Source organism: Berghia stephanieae, chromosome 11, assembly GCF_034508935.2.
Source record: "Berghia stephanieae isolate SIO BIC M18660-M18661 chromosome 11, UCSD_Bste_1.3, whole genome shotgun sequence".
NCBI classification, from domain to species: Eukaryota; Metazoa; Mollusca; class Gastropoda; order Nudibranchia; family Aeolidiidae; genus Berghia; species Berghia stephanieae.
Window position 1 is genome coordinate 43,218,468 of NC_088370.1, and position 11,226 is coordinate 43,229,693.

The 11,226-nt window shown below is 37.2% G+C and overlaps 1 protein-coding gene across 1 annotated transcript; it reads right to left on the reverse strand.

Annotated features, from left to right (window-relative positions):
• Positions 1 to 2,566: 2,566 nt before the first annotated feature.
• LOC144957094 (uncharacterized) lies at positions 2,567 to 7,775 on the reverse strand. Its single transcript, XM_078888058.1, has 5 exons — positions 7,742 to 7,775; positions 5,330 to 5,547; positions 4,305 to 4,388; positions 3,413 to 3,650; positions 2,567 to 2,832 (listed from the first exon to the last, which is right to left on the reverse strand). Exons 1-5 carry the CDS (start codon positions 7,773 to 7,775, stop codon positions 2,567 to 2,569), a joined length of 840 nt encoding a protein of 279 aa, XP_078744184.1.
• Between the last annotated feature and the right edge of the window lie 3,451 nt (positions 7,776 to 11,226).

Sequence of the window (11,226 nt, forward strand, 5' to 3'; positions counted from 1 at the left end):
ACCACCACTACCACCACCACTACTACTACCACTACTACTACTACAATAACAACGCACAACTACACCTGTTTTCCTTACCATATTAGCAACGAGGGTATAATACTGCTGCAGTTGCTTGAACGCTTCCTCTTCATCTCCATTTGTGTACGCTAAAAACCTAAATAAAAAATGAACAGCTTATGTGACCCCCAATGTGCACATATTTTCAGGTCTGATAACCGAACGCATTTATGGGCTTGTTTCATCAATACTCTTGCATTGGATAATATTTTGCGTTGGTTTAAGAATACCTATTTCCATTACAACAATGGGCCCATAACAAGTTGTCTTATCAGACCTTCAAGTATGTACACATTGGGCCCTTTTATATAAATCTGGTATTAGGTCGGAATGAACGAGATAAATAAACCATAGCTCAACTATGTGACACATCGTCTCAAAACGGTATTATGTCGGGATGAACAAGGTGCTGGAAATTCAATTTATAGTTTCAAACATGGAAATTGGGGTTAGTTTATCTTTGCTATGACTTTTATGTACATCGATTTGATTAAAAATCTTCGCTTTGGTGGGGAATAAATACTAATTTTTATGTTGTAAAACACTCGAAATTCGTATTTTTCATTAAAACCATCTCCTTACCACCTATAGGAAAAATCGTCACATTCGTTACGATGCAAACAACATATTTCTTATTCTGTTATCATAATTTCTGTTATAGTTATAGCTATAAAAACTTGACACTGTCTTGCAGAGCTCATTTTTCTGAACAAAATATAGAATATACTCGTTACTTATCTGTTTGAAAAAAATATATGTTTGTGTTGGGTGGGTATGAAATTTTGGGTAAAATTCTGAAAATAACTCGTAAGGAGAGAGTTTTTAAAAATTGGCAGTCATTTTTTTTTGGGGTACATTTAATTCATCCTGAAATAATATACCGTTTTGATACGATGGGTCACATTAAAAAAAGGACCCCCCCCCCTCTTGTGCGGCTATGTGGTCTTGTAGTAAGGCACACGCCTTCTAATCTGAAGGTCCTGGTTTCGAGTCTCACTCTAAGCGGCACGTAGTTGAGTCTTTGGAAAAGGCTCTTTACCTGCATTCTCTCACCGTACTCTGGTGTAAATTGAGTATCTGTGCGTTACCTTTCGGTATCTTTGATTAGAAAACCGTTTCAACAATATTTAAATGGTGCTTCCTTTTTTTTTTCCTCGCTTCTTTTGGGTGAAAGTTAACATTTGAAGGTCTGACATAATAAATTATTATTGTAAATTTGGTAACATTTACGCATAAAGAGGTGTAGAATAATAAAGAAAAGTGAGTGGAGCTGGCACTTATGTTGATAACAACAAGAAATGAAGTAAGAAAGTCCCAGAAGACAACAGATCAGGCCAGGCGGAGATTTCTTACCAGTAAGGTCGCGGGTTCGAGCCTCCATCGCCACTGCGAAGTTTTTATTCTTTGTTGTCTTCTGGCATTTTCCTACTCACTTCGTTTCTTGTAGAATAATAGGGAATTCTAATTAGTTTATGGTTTTAGTTACTATAGTATTAAAGTCTGTGTTTCCTATCAAATCTAAGTGCAAAACTAAAGTGGTATGTTAACCCTTTCCTTATCACCCATAGGAAAATCATCACATTCGTTACGATGCAATCGACAATTTTCTCATTCTGATTTCTATTGTAGATCACAAAATGTAAAGAAATGCTTTGATTACAGCTACAAATACTAAATACTGTGTTGGAGACATCATTTTGCTGAACAACATTCTGTATAGAATGCACTTGTTACTTTTTTGTTTGATTAGCAAAAGTCTATTTTGAGTCGGGTGGGTGTGAATTTTTGGGAGAAATTCTAAAAATAGCTGGTAAGGAGGGAGTTAATACAACACAAAGGGCGTTATAAAGAAAATACACTGTGATTCAATTGTTGCAAATAATAGAAACAAACAAATGGCAAGGCACAGCGGTATCGTCCTTGCTTTGTACCCGAAAGGTATCGAGTTCGACCACCTGTGCCGCCTTGAACAAGTCACCTAGCCCAAGTTTACTTTATGGCACTGCATTGCGGCTGACACTTGGGTTATTTCAGCCTTCCCTTGACATTGACCCGAAAGACAAATTCCCCTTGGAAGGAGGGGGGGGGGGGTGAAAAAGGGGAGTTCTAATTAATTTTTTAAAAGATATATGTGTCAGTGCATGACATAATCAGTCGGAAGGTAAAAAGCTTGGATTTGCATTTTGTTTCCATGCTCCCTAGAGCATTTTAATCTTATTTAAAGTAAATCGGGTGATTTTTCATGAAGTTATGGTCAGATGTATAGGAAAAGTATCCAGTAATTTTTCTCAAATTTCATAATTTTTCAACTTGACAAGCTATAAAAAAATATTTTGAAGTGAAATTAAGCCTTGATATTTCCCGAAGGTGTACAAAAAGGGTTGATTTAATCATTTTTCACAAGAACTCATTTTTTATCAAAATTGACTAATCTTGGCAATATCTCAGTTCAAACCTTTCCCCCATCAGACTGAATATCTCATTCACTGTATCATAGGCCTATAATCTATAACACTGTGGAAATATTTTGTGAATACCTTCTCCATACAGCGTAGTCAGCAATCATAGAAACCTCGATATAATGTGTATCAATGGCGTCACTTGTTTGCCGCTTCCATCTCGAGTTCCCATTGGTCCATGACGAAAATGGGTCATGATGGCGTGAGGAGCTGCTGCGTCTCTGACCTTGACCTAAGCGTCTCTGACCTTGACCTAATCTGTGCAACCTTCTTTCAACCTCTTTCTGTCGGGCTTGCATACGAGTGAAAGGATCTGCCGATTATGAAAGTGGCATACATGATTTATTAACCAGTTGATCTTTGAAAAAAAAATTATTAAACTTGGGACTTCGTAAAGTCGATAAGTCCTCCAAAAGACCGGTCACACTGTGTGTTATGGATTTTGGAACCGGAAGAGTAGAAAGAGTGACGTCACGACTTCTCTATAGTATGATCGGAAGGTCCAGGGTTCGAGTCCCGGTCTGAGCGGCTTATAATTGAGTCATTGAAAACGGCCTTTACTCGCATTCTCTCAACATACTCAGGTGGGCTGAAAAGTTTTGCAATTTCCGTAATAACTCCCTCATTTCTAAGAATAATTCGTTGAACAATATATCAAAAGAAAGCTTAAAATTTCACCTAGAGATTGCTTTGTTTATTTTTCGACATATTTACCGTCACAACCAACAGGGAGATGCCAATGTCGTACCATTTGACGCATCCGGTTGGCAAAAAAAATTGACGTCCTTTTTCTTTAAACACTTAGTGCGCGTTTAGTGGATATTACTGTATATAAATGTTCTAAATAAAATGCTCTATAAACTTTATATTATGATAATAAATGTGTGATTTACCTCTCTCATCCACCCAATCCAGACCATAATTCAGGCGATGGTTGTTGAGTCTCCGGAAACTGTGAGGCATCCCTGTGGTATCGCTTTTGCCTTGGAAGAACTCGTCATCATTGAAATACGAATTGAAGAAGTCTTTGTTGTTGTTGTTGTTGTTGTTGTTGTGACTATTGTCACTACCCTCAAACCTGTGTGCTGGAGCCATTAGGTACTCAGATCCATCAATGAAAAGAGATCCCTCCTGGGGACAAATCGAAATCTCTATAGCTTTAAGCAGATTTAAACTCAAACAATAAAGGCAAAAGAGAAACAAAAACTGGACGAACAACCATATTAAAAACAGACAGACAAAAGAAAAAAAAACAAATAAAAAACAACAAACAAAAAACAAAACAATAAAAAAAGCAACAACAACAACAACAAAACAACAAAAAAGCAAAAAACAACCAGAACAAAAAAAAAGTAAATACAAAAAACAACAAAACACATTAGAGTCCTTTGGAATAATAACCCCCATAGAGCTGAAATTCTATAACTTTAACGGTCCGAAACAATTACTTCTACCTTCTGGTTAAGACGATAATTTGTCTTAAAGTACTTTCTCTCAAATATTTCAGATCCAGGTGGGCAAAAGGTCAAGATAATAAATTGCTACCATAATCGGGATTGTTACAGATCCCTTAGCTTGGAGGTAAGCGCTCTTTGACCTAACTCCATTTAAAAGCCCGATTACTGATATGTATGTTATGATTTGATATTATATGATATGACATGATCTGATATATATATATATGATATGATTTGAAATGATATAAATCTCAAATTTTCAAAAAAGGTTCTATTATTAAAGAAACCGATGCACAATATGTGCAATATGATTAAATCTTTATCTCACCAGACCAAATTGGGTGCCATGGTTACCGTGATTTGTCACCATCAAAGCTGCGCCATGCTGGGTGTCGTGGTAGAAAGCACTAGTCTGTGGTCAAAGGGATGAAAAATAAAAAGAAAGGTATCAAATGAAGAGAGCGCTCATGTTGTAATTTAATCAATAAGTCTTTAAAAAGCGCAAAATCAATAAATATGCACTTGAAATGCTTTGCAAGGGGTAGATATGTAGTTCTTCAGTAAAATATTGCTGTCATAGGACAAAGTGTCACAAAATCGGGTCATGGATCAAATTGAGCTATTGGCACATTTTGAAATCTGGATCTTGTGACTCGAAGTCAATAAATATATGTGTTTTTAAACCATCTCCTTATCAACTATAGGAAAATCGTTACATTCGTTACGATACAACCACCACTTTTCTTATTCAAATTTCTTTCTTACATCATAAAATTTAAAGAAAATGAACAGTGTGTTGTAGAGCATGTTTCGCTAAAGACATAATGTATCGCAAAAATTTTACTGCTATTGTGTTTGAGTAATAAAAAATATATTTTTGTGTTAGTTGAGTGTGAAGTTTTGGGGAATATCCTGAAAATGGCTGGTAAGGAGAGAGTTAACTCACTCAACCCTAACACTGACTATATCCGTAGTTTACCCGGGTTACTTTTACCCCATGCCTATTAATTACATTTTTCTGAGACAAATTATATGAGTAGTATCAAAGCTAATGTTTTTAGTTTTTACATGTTAATGGTAGTCGAATAAAAATATCTATGTACATGCTCATTTTTAATTTTTTAAAATTCCAATTTTGAAAAGTAGCAAAAATTTCTAGGATTGAGTGAGTTAAGGTATTTTGCTGAAGACTTGGACTGTTGATTAAAACTGAGCGGTTGACCCCTGGACGCAGAGGATGAGATAGAGGATGAAAAGGATCTGATGGATCAACGATAGAAGTGCCGAACGATGGGGGTGGAAAATCCTATAAAGAATACAGAATTATAAAATATATATAAATATGCCACTTGCCTGGTCATTGTCTGTTCTATGCTTCGTGGGAGTACCATGACGCAGTGTGTAAACCGGAAGTTGATCGCCGCCATGTCTAGTGTTTCTCTTGAGGCGTAGTTTGATTGGTTGTTTGTACAGATCAAAGCGGAAATGCAATACGGATGGAAGTGATGATGCTTCCCGCTTTGTTCTTGTGGCTTTTCCAGGAAGTCCGATTTGTTGAACTATCGCTGTCGCTAGCCAAGAATAAATATATGAAGAATAAATATATAGAATAAAGAGTAAATTATATGAATTTGATTGGTCAATCCAAATACAAGGTTTGCAAAGCAAACAACAGATCGGACAATCAAAGTTTACCAACAATAGAATGAATAAATTTGACGTAACTGTGCTCTTTGTGCGGCTATTTGGTCTAGTGGTATGACACTCGCTTTCGGACCGGAAGGTCCTGGGTTCGAGAATTGCTTGGCGCATAGTTGAGCCCTTGGAAAAGGCTCTTCACTCACATTATCTCTCCGTACTCGGGTGTATAATAAGTACCCAGTCGTGAACAGCGTTGTCTCTGTCCGAAATATAAATTTAATATCGACCCTTGTAACGTCCTATATATTACGAGTTACTGTTGGCTAGGGGACCTTAGTAAAGGGCTTTGGGCACGTTTAGTGGATATTGCGCTATATAAATATTCAATGTTTTTGCTTACACATGTTATATGTGCAGGTACGATTAATCTGGCGGGCATCATTGGTTATTATTTTACTTACGATCACACAATCAATAAGCGTTAAAAGACGTCACCCAGCTCTTTGCTTTTGTTTTTAGTTAGCCGTTTTTATGACTAGTTCTTATTCACTTCCATTAATAATAATAATAATAATAATAATAATAATAATAATAATAATAATAATAATAATAATAATACATGACATTAATCAAACTATAGATAGAACAAAGATGGCGTCACTCAGGTCTTTGTTATTGTTTTTTGCCATCCGCGATTATGAGCAATTCCCATTAAACTGTATTAACCAGACTATAGACGTTCAAGGTTACACATAATTTTATGTGTTGGTCCCTTATGGCAATGTTGTGAGCTTCTTAGCCAAGCGCATACTATCTATAGATAGTTCGAAGATGACGTCACTCAGGTCTTTGTTATTGTTTTTTGCTATCCGCGTTTATGAGTAATGCTCACTGAACTGTGTTAACCCGACTATAAACGTTCATGGATACACACAGTTTTGTGTGTTGGTCCGTTATACTTCCGGATGGCAATGTTATGAGCTTCTTAGCCAAGCGCATACTATCTATATTGAGTTCCTGGCCTCTCGTCTATCCCGAAATAATACTGTTTTGAGGCGATTGATAACATATGAGTCGTGACAACGTCCCGACAGCAATAGGTGTCTTCAAGGGTAATGTCAGGGTAAGTGAGAAGATGTCCCGTTGTTTAATGCGGGTTATACATATGTGTGAATTCTCTGTTGTATGGTATTTGGTATTTACATGGTAATGTCACACAGTAACTTACCATTGGGAAGCAATGATGATTTTGAATATAATGGTGCTGGTGATAAATAATGGTGAGATGATGATGATGATGATGATGATGATGATGATGATGATGATGATGTTGATGATGATGATGGTGACGGTGATGATGATGATGATGATGATGATGATGATGATGATGATGATGATGATGATGATGATGATGATAATGGTGATGGTGATGATGGTGATGATGATGATGATGATGACGATGACGATGGAGATGACGATGATGAAGATGATAGTATTTAATTAACAACAAACAAAAATAAATGAAAACAACAAAAAACAAACTCCAAAAACAGCATTGGAAACCGGCTCACAGCGTTATAATGCATCTCTACCCTATAATAATAATATATTGGACGACACAAGCAGCTCGTTAGGCGCGCATGCATTTTTCGGAACAGAGACATTGGTATCAAAACCCAAGGGGGTCCTCCGAATTTTTACGCCCGTCTCCGATAGGACGAGGAAAATGCCTTTCACAAAGACATAACGCCCGACCAACTGTTGAGCAAGACAATTGGATTCAATAGTCTGATGTCACGCGCCCGGCAACGGCGGCCATCTTGGTTCTAAACAAAGAAAATCATTACTTTTTATTCTTCATGCTGGCTAGAACTTTTCATTCCCTTTTCATATGCCTTGTGATCAGAATGTGTAAAAGTCAATACATGATCAAATTGATGGGGTTTTTTACCTCTGGATACGCGTTTAAGCTCGCCGGGGAAATATTTCATACGGCGTCAGCCATTGTTCCGATAGTTTAGAGCCAGTGTTACTAAGTTACCATACGTCATTAGGAAGGAAGTGACAGTACGACTGTTGAAGACTATTCATAAAGGTCGGACAGGACATGTCACGAAAACCCACTGGTCACCCATCGAGTTCGCTGCATCGTCTCCATTCTTAAATTAGGGTTACCGTGGGGGGGGGGGGGGGGGGGGGGGGTTCGATGCCATAACGTGAAATATCACGGAATATACTAACCTTCTTTAACACCAAACAGATTCCATGTAAGTTTAATGCAGTATAGATAGAATGCAGATGACGTCACTCAGGCCTTTGTTATTGTTTTTGCCATCCGCGTTTGTGAGTTGTTCTCACTAAACTGTATTAACCAGACTATAAAAGTTCATGGTTACACAGAGTTTGTGTGTTGGTCCGTTATACTTCCGGATGGCAATGTTGTGAACTCCTTGGCCAAGCGCATTCTATCTATGTGGTTAATACAGTTTAGTGAGAACAACTCACAAACGCGGAGGGCAAAAACAATAACAAAGGCCTGAGTGACGTTATCTGCATACTATCTATAGATAGTATGCGCTTGGCTATGAAGCTCATTACATTGCTATCCGGAAGTATAACGGACCAACACACAAAACTGTGTGTATCCATGAACGTTTATAATCAGGTTAATACAATTCAGTGAGTATTACTCATAAACGCGGATGGCAAAAAACAATAACAAAGACCTGACTGATGTCATCTTCGAACTATCTATAACCTTTCAAGGAACCTCATTTTACAAATACAAGAGACGCATAAGTAGATCATTACAATATTAATTTGACCTCTCCACTCTGAGTTCCGAGTTGTGTGCCGTCTGTTAATAGTATTGCTATTCGCCGCTTACCACAAACATATTCCACGCTTTGCGTCTCTGGGGAAATACTTGTAAATCTTACTTCTTGTGATAAATTTGTATGTTTAATCCATATTGTTATCAGTTTTTTTTTATGATTCTAGAAATCACAACAGCAAGATACGCCTCTGGCTTTAACTATCAAATTGTTACATTTGTTTATGTCAAGTGTGTACAACGTGTAAAATTTGCTGTGTCATTTTGGACCCAGGGTGACAAAATGTTAGTGAGTTGTGCTCATGAATCTCGGGAAATGTAAAATCCTGGTAAGCCTCATGTGGTTCAGGAATGGTTTCACAACGGAATTCACTGTGTATAGATAGTATGCGCTTGGCAAAGAAGCTCACAACTTTGCCATCCGGAAGTAAAACGGACGAAAACACAAAACTGTGTATAGATAGTATGCAGATGACGTCACTCGGGCCTTTGTTATTGTTTTTGCCATCCGCGTTTGTGAGTTGTTCTCACTAATCTGTATTAACCAGACTATAAAAGTTCATGGTTACACAGAGTTTGTGTGTTAGTCCGTTATACTTCCGGATGGCAATGTTGTGAACTCCTTGGCCAAGCGCATTCTATCTATAGTCAGGTTAATACAGTTTAGTGAGAATTACTCATAAACGCGGATGGAAAAAAAAAAAAAAACCATAACAAAGACCTGAGTGACGTCAACTTTGAACCATATATATAATATTGTTTTAGTCCGTTCCAAGTACCATTCGCACGGAATATCGAATATTCCTCCAAAGTTACGAAATGTAATACAGTGACGTATTGCATGCGGGCTTATATTTTAAGTGACATTACGAATTTGGAATACCGATAGTGATAGACCGAATTATTTTGATCTTTTAATCATTTGCAATAACAGTTTATCACGATTTCCATACCGTGATACGGAAAATAGAAATTTCTTGCTCCCCTTTGTAGAGGACGCAAGTCTATCGCAAAGCATTTTCCGTGAGATCTGACAGACTCAGCTATCTAATCATTGCTTGGGGAGGGGGGGAGGGGGGGCAGGAAGAGGGGATCAAAGACAATTTCGACTTTACCCAGGATTCATCGAATGCTCTACCAACTGACCTATCGAGACTCCCCAATGCTCTACTAAAGCGGGTGTAAAACATTTTAAAAGTTTGCGCAGAAGTCCCTGGTTTGAATCCTTTGAAAAAGACTCTGTAGTCGAATTCTCTTGAAATGAGTAATTGGCCGATGACGACGTTATCTCAGTCGAAAAATAAATTGTTGTAACGTCTCATAACGTGTTCTGTCATGCTGACTTGATACACATTGTAAAGCGAATTGAGCAAATTAAGTAAATAATGCGCTGTTATAAAAAATAAAACTCGTGTTTTTTTTTTTAATCTTTAACTCAAAACGAATTCTCTCCATGAATAATTGCTGTCTTTCATATTAACACTGTGATAATTATCTTAAGCGGGAGGTGTCCAAAAGAGCCAATAAAATGGAGAGAAAAATACAGTGAGTGAACGTGATCCATATAGATAGTATGCGCTTGGCTAAGAAGCTCACAACATTACAATCCGGAAGTATAACGGACCAACACATAAATCTATGTGTAACCTTAAACGTTTATACAGTTTACTGAGAATTGCTCATAAACGTGGGTGGCAAAAATAATAATAATAAAAAAAAATAATAACAAACACCCGAGTGACGTCAACTTCGTTCTATCAATAAAAGGGGACATTACAAAACAAAGTTCCGGTCTTTGACCTTTATCAGGTTTAGAGACCCAAAACACGCAGATAATAATGAGATTATATATATATATATATATATATATATATATATATATATATATATATATATATATATATATATATTAGAGAGAGAGAGAGAGAGAGAGAGAGAGAGAGAGAGAGAGAGAGAGAGAGAGAGAGAGAGAGAGGAGAGAGGAGAGAGAGGAGAGAGAGAGAGAGAGAGAGAGAGAGAGAGAGAGAGAGAGGAGAGAGAGAGAGAGAGAGAGAGAGAAAAGAGAGAGAGAGAGAGAGAGAGAGAGAGAGAGAAACGTTTCGCTTTGTGTTGTCACTTTTTACATGACTTATCTTGACCAGTTTACTGCCGTACTCTGGAAAGAAACTTCTTTTAAAGAAAATTGAACAGAAAAATTATTTTAAATTATCCTCATCTTCGCAAACACGCTTAAACCTTGGACCTCCTCGTTTTTTTCCAATATCGATCGATTTAAATGACCGTTTATCGTGGCAAAAACTCTCAAACTTGGAAGCTCTCGAGAACGAGTTTTGTGGCCAAATTTTTAAATGTCCTGTTTTTCCAGTGTACAACCAGTTAGCTGGTTAAAGCGACTTGGGATGAGACAATAATAGGATTCAATACTTTGACGTCACGTCCGCACAGCAACGAGCAGCTTGGTTCTAAACCAAAAAAAAAAATCGGTACTTTTTATTCTTCATGCTGGCGAGAACTTTTTCACATGTTATAATGTGATCAGAATGTATAAAAGTCAAAACACGATCAGATTTATGATATTTTTCTCCTTTGAATACACTTTTATGCTCGTCGGAGAGGTAGTTTATAAGGGCGTCCACCATTATTCCAATAGTTTAGAACCAGATACTTAGTGACTATGCGTCATTACGAGGGAAGTGACGTCACGACTGTTGAAGCCTATTGAGTTGACAATACAGGACGAGCGTATTAAACCAATGTCAATATTTTCTGAACATTC

What these genes read in the sequence shown, in the direction of transcription:
- LOC144957094 (XM_078888058.1), bottom strand. Translation starts at nt 7,775, where the DNA reads ATGGAGACGATGCAGCGAACTCGATGGGTGACCA. An exon ending in GCGAACTCGATGGGTGACCA is followed by an intron (nt 5,548 to 7,741) that starts GTGGGTTTTCGT and finishes ATTCTTGGCTAG; the next exon opens with CGACAGCGATAGTTCAACAA. An exon ending in ATAGAACAGACAATGACCAG is followed by an intron (nt 4,389 to 5,329) that starts GCAAGTGGCATA and finishes CTTTGACCACAG; the next exon opens with ACTAGTGCTTTCTACCACGA.